Raw genomic sequence first — 26,982 nt, forward strand, 5'->3', positions numbered from 1 at the left:
TTATACAAAAATCTCTTGGGAGTGCAAACTGCATGAGGTAAAAAGAAACCAAGATTCCATATGAAAGGAGAAATACAATTGGAAAACCAATTTGATAAAAATTAGTTAGGTAGATGGTTTTAAGTTAGTATTTGGCTGAAGCTAATGTGAAAGTAATCAGCATTGCTTTCTTAATTAACTATCTAACCCAGAAACTATTTTGTCGTAGGTTAAAAAAACAATCACCTTCAATAGTAAAACAATAAATTCTTGTAAGAGGGTCTGAAAAATGATAAGGATTAGCATTAATCCACCTGGTAAGAAAAAGGTATAAAACACATTAAAAACATTTACCATTCTTTTTAGAATACAAATGATGCTAGGGTACTTACAATTGTCCTAACCTCCACGTTGTTACTTCCTGAGGAGTTTGAAGAGATATAACTGGATTCAAGTTCAATATAATCTCTTTATAATTTTAATTGATAGGCATACACTATAAATTTTTCAAATATACAAGTTGGTTTTTTTTTTTGGTTTTATGTCAAATCAAGAAGATGAACCCAAAATAGATATGTTAACATCATTTCATTTCATCTTGGAAAAGGTGAATGAAAAAATTGGTCAGAATACTGTCACGGTAAAAGAAAAGCACTAGCTTTTAGTTTTTTGCATTCAGCAACAGTGAAAGAGTTCTATGCACACTCTTAAAGACACTTTTAGTTCTGTTTCAAAATCAGTACATTATCTTTGGATGTTTTGATGATTGCACAGTTTGCCCCAAAAAATGAATCCTACTCACTCTTAAAAATGAGTGTGATTAGGTGGGTAACTTCCTAATCATAAAAGCTTCTACTTTTAACACAGGCACTAAGCACCTACCACACAGAAATCAGACCCACAATCGGGATTGGGAAAAAGGATGAGAAATGCTCCTATTGCTCTAATGGTCACATGTCTCTTAATTCCAGTCCCCTCTCTCAACAGTTATATTTAAAGTATTATACACTACAAACTTACTGAATGTACTTGATAAAAGCCAATGCCAACAGAAGGAAAGCAGAGCTTCTGGGCAAGTGATCCCTGCCCCAACTCTACTCCCTAATAAGGCTCATTTTATTTTTCACCTTTATTTATTTTTCACCTTTCTTATAAAAGGAGTAATTTCTGTGCAACATTTGCAGAAAAGAATAAATACTGTTGCATTTCATCCAAATACAAAAGACCTAACAAGTACAAAATACCAGGCATGAAGCAAGCTACCTAAGAGAACAGCAGTGATTACTACAACAGCATGTGCAAATCCAATATTTTTAAACATCAATTTCCATCAGAAAAGAAAAGTACCAAAGCGGCCTTTCCCATTCCATTTGAACTGATTGCCCACAATAGAAACAAACATCTCCTGGGACATTAAGTTGTCATCAGCTTTGGTGATGCCCAGGCCACTCAGTCTTTTCTTCTTCATTTGGCCTTTCCTTGTGGAAGCTGCCACTAGTTCACTGACAATTTCACAATTGCCTTCGATTTGCTCGGTTTGGTCACAAAAGTCAGGTCTTGCATACATCTCTAATTCACCAGATGCATATTGCAGTAGCTCTTCTTGTCCCACCTTCTCCATTGCACATAGTTCTTCATTTGTCTGAACTTTAAGTAGTTTATTTCCTAGAGGAAAAGGAACAAATTAACAGAAATTAAGTTGAACGTAAAAACTAAATCAACTAAAATGTAAATATTTCAACATGATCATCTAAAACAGCTTCCAATTGTTCTTCTGACCAAGATCTTTTCTAGCATCTAACAATTATAACATAAGAATTTTAAATTTCATGACTAGATTATCTACCAATAAGATTAAGATTGTTTTTGCCTTCCCAGTATCACCAGGCTGTCACTCCTTTTCTTTTTACTCATGAACCTAATCATGCCCTAAATTCTTTGGCTCTTCTGTTCTACAAGAGGACCTGAGCTTTAAATTCCCAAATATCTACTTCAACGTCTAAGCTTTCTCTACCATTTAGGAATAAACAATAGACTGATTGAGACCAGGAAGTCCTAATATATTAGGCTAACTGTCCCAAATCCTTGTGTCAACTGTCGCTTTGCAATCCAAGAAAAATGAGAAAAAACTGTGGAAAGAATTCACTGCCAAAGAGGAAGCTATGCTTCCACTTATCAAGCTCCAGACTCACTATGATCCTGAGCAAGTTCCCTTCAACTCTCTGATCTCAGTTTCCTCATTTGCAGAAAGTAGTTGAACTAGATTTCTAAAATCCTCTCTAATATTAAATCCTGCCGTCCTATATCTAGTTTAACATTGCTCTCTGCTCTCTTCTTTCTACTCTCTCCTCTGAGTCTTCCTGACCCTACTATCTTTCATTCCAAGTTCTTCTCTCTTCCAAACAACACTATTTCTGTTGAAACTCTGTTCCTTCCATACTCTCAAGTTCATAGCTTCATTTTGAAGAATAAACCTGAGTTTATCCCCAGGCCCCTCCTTCTCTCTAACCCACAGATCCAATTAGGTGCTAAATCTTGCTGTTTCTTCCTCTACAAGACCCCTTCCCTCCAACCGCATAACTACCACTTTGATTCAAGCTCTCATTACCAAAATGTCTCAATGAGTAGCTCTCACTGAATGGTTTGATGATGATTCAAGCAGTTTGTGCTAAAAATTATTTAATGGTGCTTTAAGAAGTAAATACAAAGAATATTGTTAAATAGCATATAAAGTACCTTGGAAGTTCACAACACATTGTTTTTGTTGTTGAAAGAGGCTCAAGGAATAAAAAGTACGGGGAACCACTGACCCAAGGTTATTACAATGGCCTCTTAAGTGGTCTCCTTTCCTCAAGTCTCTCACCACTCCCAGACTATCCTCCACACTGCTGCCAGAGAGATATTCCTTAAGAGATGACTCTATGACTCCCTTACTCAATCAATTCCAGTGGTGTCCTATTGCCTCAAGAATAAAATACACACTTCTTTGCTTAGCTTTTAAAGCCCTCAACAGCCTGGCTCCAACTTAGTTTTCTGGTCACATAGAGCACTACTCTCCTTCTTGGGATCCAGTAAGCTGTCCTTCTCTCTGTTTCTATCACTCTTCATTCCATCTCTCATCTGGGTGTCTTTGGACTGGCAACTGTCCCTCCTCACCACAGGCCAGGAACCCTCTCTGCCTTTAAGATGTAGCTGAAATATCTTCAGCATGAAGCTTTTCCTGATCCCCCCAATTCCTGGCACCTACCCTTTCAACCAACTTCGTGTTTAACCACTTTGTATCTATTTGTATTCTTCTTCTTCATGTTTATTTTATATATACTTCTATATGTACTTATCTTCCCCACTAGAATGAGTAGGGATTTCTTTATTTTGGGGGTTCCTTATAAGTGGGGATTTCTTTATTCTCTGACAAATGCTTGTTGATTAATAGCAAATGTAATTTTGTTTTCCTGGCTCTTCTGACCATCTACTTCCACCTATTCTCACAAAGTTAAGAATAGCTAATATATTCCTTCCTCCTCAAAACAACATTAAGTGCCTATTATAGACTGTGCTAAGGATATATAAAATTTAAAAGGATATAGTTCCTACTCTAAAAAAGCAAATAATCTAAAAAAGGGGGATATGACATGTATTCAGATAAAGATCCCACTTTTTCAGCCAGGTCCAGGAATTAAGAGAAGAGCAGTGTCACACAACTGGAACACTGCCCCAGCTCTACGTCCATCCCCAACCACCTGATTATGGGAAAAGATTTCTTCCCCCAAAGGGCAAATGAAGGTGAGGGAGAGAGAATCAAAGTCTTAGTTCTAGTTTAGCTCAAAACAGATTAAACTAGGTCTATATTTCTGAATTAAAGAATGAATAAAAATAGAGTACCTTCAGATCCATCTTGAGCATTTTCTTGCAGGTCAGAAAAAATTTTAGGTTTCACCAAGACAACACCATAGCCTTCATTATTATGTATGACATTATTCACCATGGTTATTTTGGGAATGTCATAATGCTCATCTAAGAAGTCCTGTGACATTGAAAACAAATGTTTTAAGGAACTGTCACATCCAGCACTGCCTGATTTTAAAATCTCCTCACTTTTTCCCAGGCTAATCTAAAAATAAAGATAAAGCAAAAAGCTAAGCTTATTAATATGTTACAGCACAGACTGAGCTCTGAGTGGCATACAGCATTTTCTCTTCCATTATCTAGAGATACAGGGAAAGAAAAACATTCCCTATAAGAGACAGAAAACTTCCAATCACCAACTATTGATAGTATTGAAATTCATACTTTACAAATGTTTTTCAAAACCCAAAAGCAACAGAACAAAGGAATTTAAAAAACTATTCAATAAGTGAAATCATTCTAACCTTGTAAAAGAGCATAATTCAGTTTGCACTCACCTTAATTAGTATACCTTCCTTGCAATGATGTATCCCATTGTCACTCAAAGTACATTTACTCCCTGGATATATTTCTATACCTGCACCCTATAAATTTATTTGAAATATTAGTCATCACAGTTTAAAAAAGTAAGAAAAAAAAAAGGCACAGAGATAAGATTAAATTTATTATCATTAACATTTAGTCTCTTAAAATACCACAAATATAAAGTACTTTACAAATCAATTTCATCAGGCATTTCTGATCAACATTTGTATTTGTTCTATTTCCACCAAGTAGTATGCCAGTGTTTATCACTTTCATATACAAGACACTGCCTCAGAATTTCAACATTTGATCCTTGTTTTGGTTTCTCCAGGGCAGATCAATTTTCTGATTCTATAAAAGGTGTTATTTAACAATTTCCTAGGAAAAACACAAAACTTATTCAAAATGAACACCCAGCTTCAACAGACTCAATTAAAGGGAAACCAAAATAAGTGAGGAAAGTTTCATAAGATATTGCTGTCCCTCTGAGGTTTTATATTTAGTTGAAAAGTGATTTCTGGGTTCAAATGATTGTAGAATAGTGTGGAGAAGGCACTTTACAAATGAGGAAAATGTGGCCCAGAAAGGTTAAGCAACTATCCAAATCAACAACTAGAAATAACACAGTCAAAATTCAAACCCAGGTCATGACAGCCAATGTTCCATTCTCAATCTATGCCAGCCAAATATGTCTGGCAACAGATAAACCAAGGACCCATTCTAACTACTTACTGAAATTCTTCACCAAGAGAATAGCCACAGGTAACAAAAATATTTTTGGCTATATCCATTTGCAAAATGAAAAGAGGCAAAAATGACCCACATCCTAATCCCTACAATGACGGCAGTTGAATTGGCAGAAAATGGAGCAGAGGAGAGCCAAGAGGAATCATAATTCTTAGACATAGGTTTAAAGCCTTGCTCTGGCCAGAGTTGGTCTTAAAACTGTCAGTGAGCTATTTTACCTCTTGAAAACTTGTTTCTTTATTTATGAAGTATGTGGGAATGTGTACATGTGTTGCACAAACAGGATATGTCTACATGTGCATGTACATGTTTATGTACATACATAGCTATACATATGATCCTATGATCAGAAAAAACATCTGACAAAACATAACACCCATCTTTGCTAAATGGACCTTTCCTTAACATGGTAAATAGTACAGTAATAAATGATCATAGCAATCTAGTGCTTGATAAACCCAAAGATTCAAGGCTTGGGGGCAAGAACTTGCAATTTGACAAAAATTACTGGAAAAACTGGAGAGCAGTTTGCCAGAAACTAGGCACAGACCAACACTTCACACCATTTACCAAGGCAAAGTCAAAATGGCTACATGATTTAGACACAGAAGCAAACTAAAGAAGCACGGAAAATTTTACCTGTCAGATCTATGCCCAAAAGAAGAGTTTATGACTAAACAAGAGAAAGAGACTATCACAGGAAGCATAATGGATATTTTGGATATATGAAATTAAAAAGGTTTTGTACAAATTAAACCAATGCAGTCAAAATTAGAAAGAAAGCAGAAAATTCAGGGGGAAAAATTTATATAGCAAGTTTTTCTGATAAAGGGCCTTATTTCTCAAATATACAGTGAACTTAGCCAAATTTACAAAAATAAGAGCCATTCCCCAATTGACAAATAATCAATAGGTACAAACAGGTAGTTTTCAGAAAAAGAAATCTAAGCTTTCTATAGTCACATGAAAAAATGCTCTAAGTCACAATTGATTAGAAAAATGCAAATTAAAACCACTCTGAAGCAGCTCCTCATACCTATCAGACTGGCTAACATGACAGAAAAAATTGTAAGTGGAGAGAACATGGAAAAATAGAAACACTAAAGGACAGCTGGTGGAGCTGTGAAGTGGTCCAACTATTCTGGAAAACAATTTGGAACTAGACAAAAAGGGCTATAAAACTATGTATATATAGCCTTTGACCCAGCAACAACACTGTTAAGTCTGCATCCCAAAGAGATGAAAGGGAAAAGGACCTACCTATATGTACAAAAATATTCATAAGCAGCTCTGTGTGGTAGTAAAGAATTATAAATTAAGGGGATGCCCATCAATTGGAGAATGGCTAAACAAGTTGTAGAATGTGATTTTGATAGAACACTACTTTGCTACAAGAAATGACAAGCAGGAGAGTTTCAGAAAAACCTAAGACTTACATGAACTGATGCAAAGTGAAATAAGCAGAACCAGAAGAACAGTGTCACTGTAGCACTAGTATCATAACGATATTTAACTGTTAAAGACTTAGCTACTCTGATCAAGTCAATGACCAAGACAATTCCAAAGGACTCATGATGGAAAATGCTATCCACCTCGAGAGAGAACTGATTAACTCTTGAGTGCAGATTGAAGGATTTTTTCTTACTTTCTTTTACTTGCTTTTTTTTTTTTTTTGGCAACATTTCTAATATGGAAATATGTTTTGAATGACTTCCCAACTCTCAATGGGCAGGAGAGGGGTAGGAAGGAAAGGGAGAATTCTTAACTTAAATTTTTTAAAAAAAGAATATTAAAAATAAATAATAATTTCTTTTTAAAAACATGGCAAATAATAGAGATCTAAAACTAAGAGCTAGCATTATGTGTAATGTAGACAAACTAGAGTCCTTTGTCACACCACCTATTTTACATAATACTAGAAATGCTAGCTATAGCAGTAAGAAAAGAAAAAGAAATTGTGAGAATAAAAATAAGGAAGAAACAAAATCTAGTTTTGAAGATGATATAGTGTCACACCTCAAAAACTCTAAAGTCTCAACTAAAAAAAAATAAATCCCCCAAATTTTCTCTACACTGCCAATAAAATCCAGCAGGAAGAGCAAAATAACTATAAAGTGTGTGAAATTGGTAGTCTACCTACTAAGATATACACAAGTACTACATAAATAAACCAATTACAAAACACCATTTACAGAAATAATGACAAACCTAAACAATTAGAAAAATATTAATTGCTAACTCAACACAGTAACAATGAAAATACTATCTAAATTAGCTTATTTATTCAGTTATCATACCAAACTACTAGGGGATTACACTAGAGATTAGAAAAACAACAACAAAATTTATATAATATATAATATAAATATAATATATAATATAAAAATCCAAGAATCTCAAAGGAATAATGAAAAAAAGTGGGAAGGAAAGTCTACAATGCTAAATCTCAAACTATACTACCAAATGGTAACTGTCAAAACAATTGGGTACCAGTTAAAAATTAGAAAGATTGATCAGTAGAACAAATTATGTACATAATATATAGAAACAAATAAACCTAGTAGCCCAGTATTTAATAAACCCAAATACCCCAGGTACTGGGATAAAGAACTACTATTTGATAAAAGCTGCTGAGAAAATTACATAGCAACATAAATCAATCAACATTTCTTAAGTGGCAATATGGTAGAAATTAAGTTTAGACCAACACCTCACATCTTATACCAAAGTAAGCTCCAAATGGATATGTGATTTAGATATAAAAAGTCACAGAAAACAAACTAAATGAACAAGAAAGAAATTACCTTTCAGATGTATAAATAGGGGAAGAGTTCAAAACTAAATGAGGGATAGAGAAGATCACAGACAATAAAATGGATAATTTTGATTTACAGAAAATTTGAGAGGTTTTGAACAAAAATGTAATACAACTAGGATTAGAAGGGAACAGATATGGGGAAAAAAATCTTTGCAGCATATTTTTCTGATGTGCCTCATTTCCAAGATATGTAACCAATTGATTCAGATTTGTAAGAATAAGTGTCAATCCCCTATTGATAAAAGATTTAAGGCTATGAACAGGCAATTCTCAAGGGAAAAAAAAACAACACTAGAGATCACATGAAAAAATATTAATCACTAACAGGAGAAATGTACATTAAAGGTACTCCAAAGCTCATCAGAGCTAAGACTCATCAGATTGGTAAAGCTGACAAAAAAAAGAAAATGACAAATATGAGAAAGCGACAGGAAAACAGGCACTGTTGATGGCACTGAGATGTGGTCTAAAGTGTTCTGGAAAGAAATTTGGAATTATATCCCAAGGTTACTAAAGACTGTATGCCCCTTGACCTAGGCCTATAAGGCCTATACCCCAGAGAAATCAAAAGAGAGGGAAAGGACCAAGATGTACAAAAATATTTATAGCAGCTCTTTTTGTAGTGGCAAAGAAGTGGGAATTATCAGAGTTCTCTTATTTGGGGATGACAGAAAAATTATGTTCTATGAACGTAATATTATTATGCTACAAGAAACTAAGAAACAGGAAACCAGGAATGATTTGTATAAATTAACATAGAGCAGAGCCATAATAATTTATACTATAACATCAATATTGTAAAAACAAACAATTCTGAAAGAAATAAGGACTCTAATCAATGAAATAATCAACCATGATTCCTCTTCATCAAAGGACTAATGAAGAATGCTCCCCACCTCATGAGAGAGAAATAATAGACTATACAGAATGAGAAACAAATTTTTTGACTTGGCCAGTGTGGGAATTTGCTTTTGCTTGGTCGTGTTTATATGACACAAGAATTCTACATTTATTTCTTTCCTTTCAGGGACAAAGGATATAGAAAGGAGAAAAAAAATGCTTGATAATTGAAAATTTTATTAATGGGTTTAGTATTACTTTTAGTACCAAAACCTCACAGGGTTGCTCTGAGGAAAGGGCTTTGTAAACTGTAACGTACTATATACAAGTGTGAAATTATCATTTACTGAGTACCAACTATCGTAAGCACTGTACAAGGCACTATGATCATCACATCAAACTATTTTTCTACTAGGAGTAATCCCTTATGCCAAGCCATTCACTCTTGCTTAGCCCTCCCCTTTTGACTCCTGGCAAATATCAGCGTAGAAGTTGTAATATAGCCTGTGGGCTGGGCAACAGAGCAAAACCAAGTTATATGGCGATCAAATAGGAAAACTTGGTCTTATCATCAAATTGCTATAAATCAATTGCACTAGTCAACCACTTCAAAAGTTGGAGAACCAGGTGTGAGAAAGACATCATGAAGAAAAACAGAAATTCAATAACTCTGAACAATTCATATTTGGCTGATAAGAGCTAGTTAACTAAGAAACATTATTTTAAAAGACTAAATTTCTCTTCAAGTTAATCTCCCCAACTTTGAGGCTTATTTTTCTCTTCCTCTGTACTTCAAAAATGCTCAGTAAGATTATTTAACTTTCATAACTTGTTTTTGTTGATTTGTTAAAAATAATATCTAGGGTGCTTTGGAATAAGTAAACAGTGTTGTGTACCATACCTTGGCCCCATATAAATCAGAATTTTTCATTAGTAATTCTGCTGATGTTCTCACTGTTACTCCTGTAGTCTCACATTGCAACACACAGTTTTCCAGTGTGGTTTTCCCATGGTGAATGCCTGTGATGGAAATGCTAGACAAGTTATCTAGTATTACCTGCATTTGAATTTATCTTGCCTTTTCTAACATTAACACATAAACTAGATATTTTTATTGGGCTTCCAATTAAAGTCTCCACGAGGTAAATCCCCAAAATTAATGCTTCCCCCAAGACAATTCTAACATTATCAACTAGGTAAATGACAATTTTTTAATTTGTTCTCTAATATATAAATAACACACAGAGGAACTTTCATGGCCATAAAAAGACAAAAGAAAATTTTTGAATTTTCATTAGTGGATATGTTAACCTTTCTTGTAGAATATCATGGATAAAGAAGCAAGCTACAAGTTCTACAAACAAGCTACAGATCATGGGAAGCAAGTAACATGGCAACTTGTAGTTCCAGTTTACAGTTAGAGCTAAACCTAAGATAAAGAAACAGACTACAAGTATTACAATCAGAAAATTGCAATAAGTGTATTTAGAAAATCTTGGCCAAATCTACAAATACACAAAAGCAATTTATTATGAACTATTTTTCAAACACTTTTTGGAAAGTTTTCTTTCTTGCACACTCCAAATACTAAAACAATCAGTCGAAAGGTGATGCAAACTTAAGGGTTTGTTTCACTAGTTACTCTGATAAAGAAACATTAAGTTTTCCTTCAAAGGTTAAAAGCTCAACAAATTCAGATACTTACTCAAGATTCCTTCCACAGCATCATGCTGAATAAATTTCACATTTGAGATTTTAACATCAGCACCTGTACAATCTACAAAATTGTCTCCTTTTCCCCTCTTTTCTATCACAATATCATCTGGCAGGCCATATCCTATGAAGAAAAAAGTTAAGATGAATTAGAAAAAAATAAACTCAATCTGAAAGATGTGTTTCTGCAATTCATTGGACTCCAAACCATAGTTATAAAACCAGTCAACCCAGCAGGAATAAGATAAAACAATTTGTTTAATTTGGGCAAAGAATTGATACAGTCCACTGATTCTTCACTATAAAGTTTCCCTTTAGACACCTAAAAGCTTCAACATTTTCTCCAAACTACTTCTGTGACTTTCGGCCACAACAATCTGAGTCTTTGATGGAAAACAGGATCAGAAACGATCACTGTCACTAACAAACTCAGTCACAAAACTGCCATAAGTCTTAAATGTATAAAATTGAATCAAAAAGATATTCTAATCAGTCTAAATTAGGTAAAAAAGGCAAACCTAAGCCTCTCAAAAAGTTAAATCAAATAAATTCATTTTAATAAGAACCATATAATTCACTGTTAAAAAAAAAAAATCCAACCTCCCTTCCTTATTGGACATCTGCCATATACAAGGCATTATGCTGCATGTTCTACCTTCAAAATCCTAAAAAAAAGTTATCAAAAGAACATTTTCTAATTCTACTCTATATAAAAGCAAGACATAATACATGGACACAACATTTTCAGTGGTTAATAGCACTCAATAAAGAATAATGTCCACAACAGAAAAGAAAAATTAGCACATTCCATTAGGGTCATAATCTAACTATTCAGTTTTCAAATATTTAAAATCCTTTCTTTCCTGCCTTGTTACATAGCTAAAAGGTTTACTAAGATTTCCATGGGCCTCAGTCAAAAAAGAGAAAACATATCAGGGTCTTTGAATGGTTTGCTATAGAAAAAAAACCATTCAGTACATGATGCTAATTTCTTTTTTCAATTTCAAAGCAGATCCAAACAGGCCAAGAGCAGAAATTCTTACTTAGTCTTAACTCCTCATTTCAGTGGTTATAAGTATGAATGCATCACTATGCATTAAATAAACAATAACAAAGTGCTTCTGTATATTCCAGACATCCACAGTGGGTAAACTTTTAAGTTGCGCTTTGACCAGACAACAAGGATGCCTTAATTAAGGTTGTTTTACTTGGAACAATTGAGAGTTTACTTCAAATAATACAAAACATCCGTAATTTCAACAGAGTAGATACTGATTTCACAAACACAGATAACACGCCCACACTATAGTAAATATCTTCATGAACTGGTATGGATAAAAAATGTTTTCACCTTGTGGTCAACCTTTTGATGATTAGCCTTTGAATTTATCCAAGCTACTCCACGTTGGTAGGATATTGTTAGAGCTTACATTCTGAAGTAATGGTTTTCAAATACCCAGAGTCACCTTTAGTAAGTAAACAATGAGGAGGCATCAAAGGATCAGTGGATCTTATTACTATTTGCAAGACTCTATACCGTTACTTATTTCCTTGATTTACTGTGCTTAATGTGCAAGATTGATCAATCACTCCATTTTAATTCAAACATTAAATGATTGGTATAAACAAAGGACTGTTCTAGGAACAGGGTATACAAAATAAAAATGAAGCTTATATTCTACTGCTGGCATAATGACACATACACAGAAAAATATAATACAAAGTAGGATATACTGGAGAGAAAAAAACAGTAAGTGTTCTGGAAAAATTTGAGAATCAAGTAATAGAGAATATCAAAAGATAAAATATACAATTTTGGCTACACAAAATGTAAAGACTTTTGAACAAATGAAATAAATTTGAAAAGATTTAAAAGAGAAATAAAAGAGTCAGGGGAAAGTATCTGCACCAATTATTAACAATAATATGACTGGGGAAGAGCCAAGATGGAGGAGTAGAAAGACACACATATGCTAGCTCCTAACCCACAGCCCATAAAATACCTGTAAAGAAGAACTCCCAACAAATTCTGGAGCAGCAGAAGCCACAGAACAACAGAGTGGAGGAGATTTCTGTTTCAGAGAGCCCTGAAAAACGAAAGGTCTGTCGCGCCCCAGACCCAGAGCAGAGCCCAGCCCTGCCTTGGCGGCAGCACCAGGGGGAGCAGATCCAAGCAGGCTTCAGGGACGGAACCTCCAGCAGCAGCGCAGGTCCCTCCACCCACAGGCGCCAAAGGTCAGTGAGAGAGTCCCTTTGGCTGGCAGAGAGGGGAGTGGGGTGTCCCCCATAACTCAGGCCCCCTCGGGAGGCAGCAGCAGAGGCAGCAGCAGACAGGGGCTCCCAAAGCAGGCAGGAGCTCAGATCCATTGTTGCAGGTCTCTGCATAAACCCCCTGAGGGAACTGAGCCCCTTGTGGTGGCCCTGCCCCCACCTGAGCACCTGAACTTAATCTCCACTGAATAGCAGCCCAGCCCCTGCCAAAAGCCCTGAGGCTGGGAAGCAGCATTTGAATCTCAGACCCCAAGCGCTGGCTGGGTGGATCTGGTGGCGAGGTGCGTGTAGAAAGGAAACTGAGAAGTCAAGTAACTGGCTGGGAAAATCCCCAGAAAAGGGAAAAAAAAAATAAGACCATAGAAGGTTACTTTCTTGGTGAACAGATATCTCCTCCCATCCTTTCTGATGAGAAAGAACAAGGCTTGCCATCAGGAAAAGACATAGAATTCAAGGCTTCTGTATCCCAAACATCCAAAATAAATATTCAATGGGCTCAGGCCATGGAAGAGCTCAAAAAGGATTTTGAAAATCAAGTTAGAGAGGTGGAGGAAAAACTGGGAAGAGAAATGAGAGAGATGAAAGAAAAGCATGAAAAGCAGATCAACACCTTGCTAAAGGAGACCCAAAAAAAACGCTGAAGAAAACAACACCTTGAAAAATAGGCTAACTCAATTGGCAAAAGAGGTGCAAAAAGCCAATGAGGAGAAGAATGCTTTCAAAAGCAGAATTAGCCAAATGGAAAAGGAGGTTCAAAAGCTCACTGAAGAAAATAGTTCTTTCAAAATTAGAATGGAACAGATGGAGGCTAATGACTTTATGAGAAACCAAGAAATCACAAAACAAAACCAAAAGAATGAAAAAATGGAAGATAATGTGAAATATCTCATTGGAAAAACAACAGACCTGGAAAATAGAGCCAGGAGAGACAATTTAAAAACTATGGGACTACCTGAAAGCCATGATCAAAAAAAGAGCCTAGACATCATCTTTCATGAAATTATCAAGGAAAACTGCCCTGAGATTCTAGAACCAGAGGGCAAAATAAGTATTCAAGGAATCCACAGACCACAGCCTGAAAGAGATCCAAAAAGAGAAACTCCTAGGAACATTGTGGACAAATTCCAGAGTTCTCTGGTCAAGGAGAAAATATTGCAAGCAGCTAGAAAGAAACAAGTCAAGTATTGTGGAAATACAATCAGGATAATACTAGATCTAGCAGCTTCTACATTAAGGGATCGAAGGGCATGGAATAGGATATTCCAGAAGTCAAGGAACTAGGACTAAAACCAAGAATCACCTACCCAGCAAAACTGAGTATAATACTTCAGGGGAAAAAATGGTCTTTCAATGAAATTGGGGACTTTCAAGCATTCTTGATGAAAAAACCACAGCTGAAAAGAAAATTTGACTTTCAAACACAAGAATGAAGAGAAGCATGAAAAAGTAAACAGCAAAAGGAAGTCATAAGGGACTTTACTAAAGTTGAACTGTTTACATTCCTATATGGAAAGAAAATATTTGTAACTCTTGAAACTTTTCAGTATCTGGGTAGTTGGTAGGATTACATACGCACACACACGCACATGCACGCACGCACACACATGCACGCACACACACATGCACACACACGCAGAGACAGAGCACAGAATGAATGGAATAGGATGGGGTCATATCTTAAAAAAATGAAAGTAAACAGTGAGAGAGAAATATATTGGGAGGAGAAAGGGAGAAATGGAATGGGGCAAATTATCTCTCATAAAAGAGGCAGGCAAAAGACTTTTTAGTGGAGGGAAAAAGGGGAGGTGAGAGAAAAACATGAAGTTTACATTCGACTAAAGGAAGGAATAAAATGCACACTCATTTTAGTATGAAAACCTATCTTACAATACAGGATAGTGGGGGAGAAGGGGATAAGCAGGGTGGGGGAGATGATGGAAGGGAGGGCAATGGGAGGAGGGAGCAATTTGAAGTCAACACTCTTGGGGAGGGACAGGATCAAAAGAGAGAATAGAAGCAATAGGGGGCAGGATAGGATGGAAGGAAATATACTTAGTCTTACACAACATGACTATCATGGAAGTCATTTGCAAAATTACACAGATATGGCCTATACTGAATTGCTTGCCTTCCCAAAGGGAATGGGTGGGGAGGGAGGGATGAAGAGAAGTTGGAACTCAAAGTTTTAGGAACAACTGTCAAGTACTGTTCTTGCTACTAGGAAATAAGAAATACAGGTAATGGGGTATAGAAAGTTATCTTGACCTACAGAACAAAAGAGAAGATGGGGATAAGGGAAGGGAGGGATGTTAGAAGAGAGGGCAGATTGGTGATAGTGGCAATTAAAATGCTCAGCATTTTGGGGTGGGGGGAGGGGAGAAATGGGGAGAAAATTTGGAACCCAAAACTTTGTGGAAATGAATGTTAAAAGTTAAATAAATAAATTAAAAACAAACAAAAAAAAACAATAATATAACTGATAGACAAAATATGCAGGGCACTGTAATAAATAACACCAAGAGCCATTACCCAATAGATAAACAATATTTCAAAGGAAGACTGGCAAATTATAAATGGGAATATGAAATCATACTACAAATTACTAATAGTGTCATTCATGAAAATTTCAAAACCGAGTTTTCACTTCACTCCAAGAAACTGACAAAAAAATGAAAATGATAGTTAAGAGTCAATACTGAAAAGGCAGGAGTAAGGTACAAACAGCAGCTGTCAGAGTGGCTTCATCATTCTGGGAATCAGTCTGGAACATGCAAGACAACTAACAACTAACTATCAATGCCCTTGGATCCAGCAATCCCAATCCCAAGGATAGACCCCCAGGAAGATGAAGACAGAAATTAAGATCCAACATATATCAGAACATATTCATAGAAGCATTCTTTGAAGTAACAAAGAACTGGAAGCAAAGTGGGTGTCCATTAATTGAGTTATAGCTGAAAGAAAAAAGAACTACAGTGTATAAATGGAATGGAATATTATTGTGCTGTAGGAAATGAGGAACATAAGAAATTCAGAGAAATGTGGAATATTTATATGAACTAAAGCAAAATAAGCAGAACTTAAAGAATATAGATAATGACTCCAACAACAAACAACCAGATCATGAAAAGGAAGCTACAATAATGCAAAAACTAGTGATGACCCTGAGGAAGGGATAATAAAACATATCTCAAATCTCAGAGCAGAGAATGGGAAGAGACTACAAGAGAACATTTCTATAATAGATGTTTTAAACTGATTGCTTTTCTCTGTCACAAGATAGCGTTCAGTCTGGGCAGAGGAGGGAGAGGAAGAAACCATGATGTAAAGACAAAGAAGGAGGAGCTAACCTTCAGTATGGTATGGTACATGGAAGTAGAACAGCTCAATTCTCTCAAAAGTACTCCAATAAGGATTAAAAAAAGAACACCAGATTGAAAAATGATGAAGAAATCCATGAAGAAATTATAGTAAGAGCATTTTGCCAGCCCAGGTCCCCATAGCCAGAGGTTTACAGGCAATACAGAATAGGTCCAGACAGCAGCCTAGGCCCTAATCACAAAGCAGAGAAGTTTTCCAGCTAACAAATTAGGACTGAGCCAAGATCTAGGGAAGCCTAGAACCTGAAGCTGTGTACAGCAGGGACAGGTGAATGAAATCCAGATGCAGGGTCTAGCCAAGGATCCCTGGACCCTGTAGCTGTGCTGCTCTGACCCTGAAATGAGGCTCAGAAGCCTGTAGGGCTCATCCTGTGAGGGCAACCCTGAATCAGACCATTCTGCATAGACATCCCAGGTGGCCAGCTCTGCCTGAGGTACCTGAAGGACACACTGCTCATTATCCAGACCCCAGATAACACATGCTCTGTATGTGAGCATAAGTCATTTTCCATGCAATAAAATGAGGGAAGAGAGAGTATGCTTTTCTCAATATCCTGCACTGACTGAATTCAACAAACATTAAAGCACCTTTATATACACGGCAACATGCTATGAGCTAGAGACAAAGATGAAAAATTATATAGCCCAGAGCCTCGAGGGCCTTACAGTCTAGTAGAAAGAATGTTGTTGTTGTTCAGTCATTTCAGTAGTGTCCAGCTGTCCATGACCACCACATTTAGGATTCTCCTAGCAAAGATTCTGAGTGATTTGCCATTTCCTTCTCCAGCTCATTTTATAGATGGGGAAACTTAGGCAAACAGGGTTAAGTGGTGTGCTCAGGGTCACATAGCTAGTAAGTGTCTGAGGCCAGAGTTGAACTCAGGAAGATGAGTCTTTCTGACTCTAGACCCTATCCACTGTGCCAGAAAGTAGATGCCCAGAAAGAATGTTGACCAGAAAGAAAGATGTACAAAAAAATCATGCAAGTTAGGATAAATTAAGTGGATTGAAAATCAGTAAGACATAAGAGATTCAGGAGGAGAGATGGAGAAAGGGGTCAGAGGCAGGTTCAAAGAAAACGTAGTTTGAGCTACACCTTGAAGGAAAAAGGGAGGGAAAGATGTGGAATGAATTTATTCTAAGCATGGGAGAATGGTAAGAGCGAATTTATGGAGATTTAAGAGAGCAGAGCAAAGTCAGGAAAGAGCTTGTCACCCTATCTGTCTAGAACATAGAATAATCAAAGTGGATTAGTGTGACAGAAGACTGGAAAGGCAGTCTGGGACCAAAACATGTCGAGTTTTGAATGCCAACCTTAGTAGTTCATATTTTATCCTATATATAATAGAGAATCTGTGAAGGCTACTAAATGAGAGAATAATACGACCTGATCTACACATTAAATTAATCAATAAGCATTTGTGGAGCATTTACTATGTGCCAGACACTCTGCTAGGGGCCGGAAATACAAAGATAAAAGAATGTAACAATACTTGTTCTCAAGGAGCTTACATTCTTTCTTACTAGTAGAATGCAAAAATGAAGTCCTTACAATTCCTATGTCTTCATACCACAAAACAAATCATGTAGACCACAAATCTCCAAACTGCCCACTGTTAGTAAATCTACACTCTTTTCCCCTCCTAACTACCAAGAGTCATTCCCTAAAGGGTTTTATCTGGACTCTGTACACCTATTTATTATGTCCTAGCAATCATGCTATAACTTCCTCACCAATTCAAGAAATCCTCCCACCCACCAACAATCCATGATACCAATAGTATTTTCACTATGCTAAAGAAAAAGATGTTTTTACTGCAGTGATTTATTTTGCAGATGTGTTATTTATACATATACATCTCTATAAATCAAATGTAGGAAAGGAGGAAGAGAATGAAAATTATACACATAAAATAAAAAGGGGATAAGATGATGTAGTGGTGAACAGCAGGAAATTAAACTCCCAGCCTTCCTTCCATTAAGAAGTTTTGACAAGATAAAGATAAAGAACGCAGCTTAAACAGTTTGTGAACAGCTGCAAAAGCCCCAAAATGATATATGGTTTCCTGCATTTCAAGTTTTATTGCTAACTTGAAGCTGTTTTGGTAAATAGTGGAACAGGTGCATATATATTTGACACATTATGGAAATATACTGGACAAAGATAAAGGATTGTAAAATAACCCAAATTTAGAAGTCATTCCAGATGTATGCTAAAACTGAATGATACTGTTATTATTTTTTTAAATGGGTTCTCTCAATGTGAAAAGTTTTTTAAAGAAAGAACACCAGTCAAGTTACAAAGTAGAGAATTTGTAATATGTCACCAAGCTTTTAAAAAATTAAACTAAAAACAATAGTTTACTTTATGCCAGTTCCTAAAACATGATACCATCTTTCTCTCATGGAAATAAGCTGAATTTACAATAGAATGCCTGCAGTATGTATGAAAGAAGAGCAAGCCAGAAGACCAAGAGAAACACTAAGTTTAAAACCATTTCAGATATAAATTCTAAAAATGAAATCTCAACATTAACAATTTTCCTAGAAAGTATTTGGGGTGTTCAAAAAATTTTTGATTTTTGCATCTTGTGTTTACAAATATATTTCCAAAACACAAATACACCACAAAAAGAGGTACTATAAAGAATAAACTACTCAAAATTCCAACTTTAAGCCCAAGATAGATTTCAAGACAACTCACCCAGAAACTTTCCTAGAAATCATTCAAACACTAAATTTATATTCTTGAAGCTTGATCACAGTTAGTAAATGACTTCTCGTAAACATGCAGAGCATGTCAATTGGTTAGCTGAATTTTTACACATACCTTCTAATTCAATGGAGTCAGCAATGGAAAACATGCCATTTACCACATAATGACCAGGGCAAATAATGACAGTGTCCCCTTCGTAGCAAGCATTTATAGCTGAAAGTGGATCATTATGAAACTAGAAAAGAAAATTTTAAAGCAACATGAAAAAGTTATTGCAGATAGCTTCAAATCTCAACTTGGAAAATCATAATATATAATTAACACATATGCTTTGATATATGTGGAACCAAACACAAGTAAATGACCATTGATGATGAAAGAATGAACAATTTTGGCAATGTATTCTCTTTACTTCCTTGTTTGCTTTTAATGTGTTCAAACATTAAGAATTTACTATGTTCTAGTTACTAGTTCCAGGAAATTACCTGTAGGTTTTTCAGATATCTAAACTATTTTATCTACTTGGACATACCTGAATTTCCATTTCTCCATGAGACTCCTGATAAAACTTGTCCCTGAGCAGAGAATGTAGCAGACTAGCCATCATGGAAGTTGATACAACATGGGTGATCTTTCTACCAGTTGGACGAACTCCTTTTGCTTGAATGCCAGTGTGCTTCTGATAACCAAACACGTATCTTAAAGGTACCAAATACATCTGTCAATACATCTCAACAAGAGCCATGTGGTGAACATTACCATTCTAAAAGTAATACACTACCTTAGAAGAGGGTTCTCGATGAGTTTTAACTTCTGTTTCAGCTGTTCTATTTCAGAATACAGCCTTAATCCTTCCGCCATGGAAACATTTTCCAACTCAGTGTCTGTGTCACCATTTGATATACTGCTCCTCAGATTTAAAAACTTTCTATAAATTTCTTCACACTCGGAGAGTAGATTGCGGTAATCAATAATGAGCCCTGAAGGGACTCGTTCTTCAAGTATGTCATAATGCCTAGAAATTTAAAAATATAGTTAAAATCACTGCATTTCAGAGGACTGGATGGGCCTTTCCTAAAGACATGGAGACTTGTTTTAATATTGTACACCTTCAAATATATTCTAACTCTAAATAAAACCATTGTGTGTTAAAAACTACCCACCAAAAGGCAGGTGAGGAAGGAAGATCATTTTAAGTTTATTAAGTATTTTATTTTGAAAGGTTGGTTTAATTTTTTTTCCCCTTAGGCCAGGATACTTCTCTAATACCAAAAGACCATCAGGAAAAGATGACACTCCTTCACCTTACACTTTTGGTAAGTTATTATTTAAAAAGTAACCTTTCTTTTTCCCATATGTAAAACTGAAAAATGACTGAAAATATATAAATGAGAGTAAAAGGATACAAAATAAGGGAAGAACCAATTCGCAAGTAAAAGGAAGAAAAGGAACTCTAATACTTTAAAAATACAACATACAACAATACCATGGTTGTTACACAACAGGAATTACAAGAAATTCAAGTCTTCCTTTTGCCTTTAAGCAGTAGTATACCTAACTGTGCTGAATCTTCACTTAGGAAAATGATTAAACAATTTAGAAAATTTAAACCTTTGGGATTTTAAGTAGACAATCATCACTAAATTAAAGAAATACTATAAAGGAAGAACAATAGATGGTTTTAGCTGGACAGCCCTATAAATCTACTTTCCTATACTTATGTTATTTGCTTAGCTACCTACTCAAAATATCACAAAGAGAACTAGAATATTTTATCTCTTTTTAGGTCAACAAAACAATGTACATATTATACAGTGGAATTCAAACTAATGACTTTAAAAGATGTAAAATTACTACCATAAAGAAAAAAAATGTCATCAAAACAGTTTCAAGATAACAGTTTCATTATCAGAGTTAGAAAAACCTGGGTCCAAGTCCCACTTCTGCCAGATTTTGGCTGTGTGACCCTAGGCAAGTCATTTACACTCTGTGAAGATTATTATTAAAACAAAAAAACAAAAAACCTTACATAAATATCAAATTACAAAAGACATTTTCTGGATAACATAGAGAAAAAAATCAGAACCCAAACCCTAAAGAAATTAACATCAAATGATGATGAAAACAAACAGCATTTTAAATGAATATAAAATTAAGTATTTCTTTTCCAATAAATGCATTAGACAAATCTTGAAAGGAAAGTATTTTATCTGTATTGATTAATGTATGAATATTTAAAGCTACTCTAAAAATCTGCTTCACAAGGAGAAATTGGAGAAACAAAACATTATTCAGCCAAAAGTTTAAGCTGTGAAAAATTAAAGTTAGAATCCAAGAACAGACATCTTAATATTTCTGATACCTAAGCCAATACATATTTTTAATTCTTTATATTGAATCTCCAGAATATGGGTGTCCAATTCGTATGCACAAGGAAAATAATTATCTGTGTAACTTAAATCAATGAGGTTTAAGGCATGATGTTTTGAATTGCAAATAAAAAATATCTACTATGTACTGCAAGACCAAGATGGTGTAGTATGGTTTCCTTTAAGTGCTGCCTAATGCCAGCTCTACTCTCATCTAAGACTTTCTTAAAGAATGTTCTTAGGTATAATAGCACTCAAGACTCATCAACAGCAAAGATTCTTCTCAACTCTTGAAAATAGTGCTTCCCTTCTGCTTTATCATCTGCTGGTGCTTGCAAAATGTGTAGAAATCATTTATTCTTGTCTAGCCATATAAGACTGTCAAATCTGAATACATTTTTAAAAGTAAAGATGAAATTTTCCAGGTACAAATAGCATTCAACTATCATTACTTTTCACCTGAGTTAAAATAAATCACTATTATTTAAGAGAAATTATATTATGCCTCAAGAATTTTTTGGCTTATCTCAGAAAATAAGAGGGAAAGGAGATAATAAAAATCCCAGCTGATTTGTAGGGGGAAAACAATGAAATCATACGTTACAATTAACGTAAAAGAATGATTACTAAAGTCTCTTATCTTTCTTTTTTTTGTTGTTCTTGATATTTTGGGCTAAATAGATCAACAGTCCCTTCCTTAGGCAATTAAGGCTCTATAAAAATTTGACAGGATTAGTGTATTAACATATACAAAAAATCACCTTCCAGAGAAACCTTCAACCATATTTTCTGAAGTACAAGTCCTAGACATTTCAACAGTCATACTAAGTCACACTTCCTGAATGCAAGAAAAGTTATCTGGTTTTGTAGCACCATCTAGTGGAAGGCTCAAAACCATGCATACCTAAGACTAGCCATCCTAGAGTAGTGTAGAACAATTTACTTAGTGAAAAATTTGTTTTAGACCTTTAAGAAAGAAATTTGGGGGGCAAGGGGCGGGAAGAGTCAGCTACATATAAAAATGTGTGGTTTGTAAGTAATCCAAAAACTTGTTAATTCAGACCTCTCTGTATCTTAACATTTTAGAATTCAACAACAGACCATGAAACAATAACAAGCCATGTTTATCTTTGGATTATCTATGAATAATAGCTAACATTTCTATAACATTTTAAGGTTTGCAAAACATTTTACAAATATTATCTTGCTTTATCCTGACAACAACCCAGAGAGGTAGGTGCTATATTAACATCCACATTTTACAGCTGAGGAAATAATGAAGGCATATAGAGATTAGGTGATTTGCCCCAGGTCCGAGTTAGCTAAAGGTCTGAGGGTGACTTTCCTTAAAAAAGGGTTCGCAAAGCAAATCATGTAAACTGCGGTATTATTTAGCGGTATTATTTAATAAAATAATATTTAAGCATTCGTAAGCCCACATTTACAACCAATGTTAACTGGTTATTCATTGTGTAATATCATTCCTATATAGCCATGGTAACAAATACAAGGATTTCTACTTCACAAATTATCCTGACAATATTTTGTTAGCCTAGCTTGTGTTACTACCTGACCTTGGACTAAAATTACATTCATTGACAAATATTCTATAATTCAAATAATTTTTGCTATTTTTCAATATTTATTAACCTAAATCTATTGTAAATTTAGATATAAAGAGAGCTTCATTTCTCTTGGGGTTCCACTCTTGACTCTCCAGACTTTATCCAGCATGCCACAGTAGCCTTCTCACCTGGAAGTTTACTCCCCTCCCTGCGGCCCCTTCCTGATTAGTTACTTCTAAAATCTCCATTTTAAGGACAGTGACCAAGCCAGTTGTCTTTTTCCTATCCATGCTCCACTTCTGATTCTCTATCATGTCATAGCAAGTTTTTCACCCTAGAAGTTCACTAGACTCTGACCATCTCACTCTAGAAATTCACTGTCCCTGTGGCCTCTTCCCCTTATTGGATGGTTACTCCAAGAATTCCAGTCCAAAGGAAAAGTACCCAGGCTAGTCATGTCTTCATTCCTCTCCAGGCTCTGACTCTGTGTACTTTCTCTACATTGGACACCTTCTCCCTGCCTTTCCTTTTCACTTCTTTTCATGTATTGTCTTTCCTCCATTAGCATGTAAGCTCCTTTTTGTTTGTATTTGTATTTTCCGAGCTCAGCACAGGGCCTGGTGTACAGTACAGCTTAAACAATGCTTGTTGGCTTGACTTATAATGAATATTCCTTTGGTGTAGGTATTGGAACTAGAAAGACACTGAGGTCATTTCCAATTCTGAAAATCTGTGATTTTATTTAAAAGAATTTTTTAACTACTTTGAATTTTTTTTAAAGAATGAGATTCAGTCTTACACATTAAGAGTTAGAAGAGACCTCAGCAATCTCTCGTTGTGCATACAGGAGAAACATAGTCCCAGAGAGGGTAAGTGACTTGCCTTAGGCTTCCCATCGAGTTAAGCGGCAGAGCCAAAGTTTGACCTCAAGCCTTCAAACTCCAAACCCAGCACCCTTTCCACCGCATGACATTGCTTAGACCATTTTTTGGTGACATGAGTTTTTTCAATGTAGCATATTTTCTTAAACTTAGGTAAGCTCTGAATCAAGAACCCACCATCTCCACCTGGTGGTGCCCTCAAGTGGCAAGCCAGAAGGTTTGATCTTGGCAAACAATCCTGTTTCTGTATGAGCCCTAGTTTTATACAATTTAATAAAAATAAAATCTAGCTAAAATCACTTGTCATCATTGCAGGCACAGTGAAATAAGCCACTTTGAGAACCGTAATGACATACACTTACAAACGTAATCGAGGTTCAACACATCTGACAAAATAATCATATTCATCCTCCTCCTCTTCATCCCAACTTCTCCAAATATTCTGGTAGAAAAACCTAAAAAAAAAATACATATACACACACACATTAAAAATTCAGTCATTAGCTCAGAATATAAAAATTTCTGTAGAATAAAACCTAAACTTGCAAATAAATCAAAGCAGTTATGTCAACTACAGGTGTATTCCAAACAACATAAAATATTCCCTCATGTCCTAATAAAAACTCAGAATCATGAATTGCATAAGGTATAAACATTCCTTCTACTCTACTTGTGGAGTTTTTCCAGAATCACTAATTCTTTTAATTTCCTTTTTCTCAAAAAAAAAAAAAATACAAATAAGTAAGACATTACATTAAATACAAAGAGCATCACAGTATGGTTCTTTTGCTCAAGGTAACAATTACCTAGGGCAGCTAGGTGGTGCAGTAAATAATGCCCCAGACCTGAAGTCAGGAAGACTCATTTTCCTAAGTTCATATCTAGCCTCAGACATTTACTAGCTGTGTGACCCTAGGCAAGTCACTTAACCCTGTTTGCCTGAGTTTCCTTATCTATAAAATGAGCTGGAAAAGGAAAATCATTCCAGTACTTTTGCCAAGAAGAACCCTAACGGAGTCACCAAGAATCAGATACTACTGAAAACAATTGAACATTTAACTACTTGGGGAGGCAGAACACAGATATGCACAAAAAGTTAAAACAAGACAACACTACAATTAGCACCTGGTTGTCAAATGCTTAATATTACAGTAAGTATTATCCATTCAGAGTTGGGATGAATGAAGGCTTAAGAACTGAACTCATGAGTTCATTGGTATAGAGGACTCTTGAATAAGGAAACTCCTTCTACAAATACAGGTTGGTACCTTCTCTGCAACTTAGAGTCTTAGGGAATTACCTAGAACAATGGGAGGTCAATAAGATGTCAATAAGCCCAAGGTCACACAGTCAGTATGTGTCACCAGAACTGGAAACAAGGTCTTCATGGTTACAAGGCCAGTTCTATATCCCCTACCATATGCTTATGTGTGCATATGACATATGTATTCATGGATATATGTGTGTATCTACACGTGCATAGATTCACATGTTCTACATCAGAAAAAATCCTAAGTTTTCCCTTTAGATCTACTATACACATTAATTTTCAGATGATTCATAACCAGGAAATTCTAAATGTCAGATTTGTGTCATCTTAACTGAAACTAATAAATCATTGTGTGATAACATGTCTGGTCAAAGAAATGAGGAGTCTAATTAACAATATCTTGTTATACCTAAAAACTTAAACCCAAAAAAGTGAATGACAGCTCATGGAAAAAAATTATAATGCCCCTAAATATCCTGAATAACTTAATGTATACCAGCTTCTTCTTATGTAAAAATTATGACAAAGAAAAATCTTGAAATAGTAATATAACTTTCCCAAAAAAGTTCACCTTATAACCAAAACCGTATTGGTAAAGCAAACATGAATATTTTGATTACATTCTTCTAACTTGCTTTTGAGACACAAATTCAAAGAGTTTCTCTATTATTCATCATTTCCTTAAAATACAAGCAGTTTTCCTTACCTCAAACTATTTCTATTATTTAACAGAAATTCTGGTAGAACCAAGATGACTACTTCACTTTTCTAATCATGCTGAACACAGTTCTTTGGACATGGAGAGGCAATATATGTTACAGTGAAAACAGAAAGAGTGTTGGAATAACAAAATCTAGATTCAAGACTCAGCTTTCCCACACAGTAGCTATATAATCTTGAATGTCGGATCATCTGAGATAAGATAATATGAGATACAGTACTTTGTAACCATAAAGTACTACCAAAAATAAATTAATACACTTAGCATAGAATCAATGATGGTGTTTTGTGCTAAATGTTTTTGTACACTGTCAGGAATATTACTTACAATCTGTGACTAAAAAAGATGACAAGGAGAAAGATTTTCAATCTATAAAACCTGAACCCAGTTCTTAAAATATAATGGAAATGAATGGGTAGTTTCTTAATCATATGGGGCTATCTCCCATATTCTAGATAAAATTAAGAAGGAAAAAACAACATATTCTATCCTTGAACAATCAAATTAAAACTTTTTTAAACTAATCAGTTGATCTAATTAATTAATTAGTTAATTAAATTAACTGAATTAATCAGTTAAAGATGCAAAAACTTCAGCCACAAAATAAATGATATTTGAGATGTTAGTGATCCTACTGTACAGTTTTTTAAAAACTCAGGAAAATATAAGTCAATACAAATAGGTTCTGGTATTCTTTTAATCTCATTTGAAGTATAGGAATGAGTTAATAGTAATCATGCAAAGCTGAAATCAATTATGCGAAAAAGTACTGGTCAAAACTGAATTTTCCCTGAAAAACTACAGAAAGGAGCACAGAGGGTTTGTTTGAATCAGTACTAGCCCATAAGCTGATTTAAAACAAAAGAAAATATAAGACACGTGGAAAAATCAGGGAAGTTTTTGTAGTGGATATCATTCTCTACCATCTTGTTAAAAGCCAGTTCTTCAGTCTTGGGACTCTCTCAGAACATGCAATATTTATTTTCCCTTAAATTCACAGATATTGCCCATGAGTCCCAACCTCTCAGAACCTTAAAAATTCTCTAAAAATATTTTCCAAATAACCCAGCTTCTACAAAAATTCACTACACTAAAGAAAAGTCCTTCTTCCAATTGTTTTATTTTTTAATATCACTGCTTCTGTAAACATACATTTAAAGAAAAAATCTCTGCCTTTAAGGTATTTTAAAGTAACAATATAATAACTGGTTGATAACTTAGTTTTGGGGTCTTTGCAACCTCAATACTATCCAATATTTCTGGGTACAAAATCATTTTTAT

The 26,982-nt window shown here is 35.1% G+C and overlaps 1 protein-coding gene across 2 annotated transcripts in view; it reads right to left on the minus strand.

The window, feature by feature from the left end:
• Positions 1-434: 434 nt before the first annotated feature.
• Positions 435-26,982, minus strand: part of SHCBP1 (SHC binding and spindle associated 1) — a 35,095-nt gene continuing 8,547 nt past the window's right edge. The window contains exons 5-13 of one of the 2 annotated variants that reach the window (XM_072632120.1): positions 24,073-24,165; positions 19,677-19,910; positions 19,428-19,593; positions 19,010-19,130; positions 10,521-10,652; positions 9,717-9,835; positions 4,383-4,469; positions 3,862-4,090; positions 435-1,644 (exon numbers count right to left, since the gene is read on the minus strand). In XM_072632120.1, the coding sequence (XP_072488221.1) occupies positions 1,310-1,644; positions 3,862-4,090; positions 4,383-4,469; positions 9,717-9,835; positions 10,521-10,652; positions 19,010-19,130; positions 19,428-19,593; positions 19,677-19,910; positions 24,073-24,165 (1,516 nt within the window). In that variant the 3' untranslated portion in view covers positions 435-1,309. The remainder of the gene's footprint in view (positions 1,645-3,861; positions 4,091-4,382; positions 4,470-9,716; positions 9,836-10,520; positions 10,653-19,009; positions 19,131-19,427; positions 19,594-19,676; positions 19,911-24,072; positions 24,166-26,982) is intronic. The other variant, XM_072632119.1, reaches the window with a different exon arrangement.

This window comes from Notamacropus eugenii, chromosome 1 (assembly GCF_028372415.1).
Source record: "Notamacropus eugenii isolate mMacEug1 chromosome 1, mMacEug1.pri_v2, whole genome shotgun sequence".
Lineage (NCBI taxonomy): Eukaryota > Metazoa > Chordata > Mammalia > Diprotodontia > Macropodidae > Notamacropus > Notamacropus eugenii.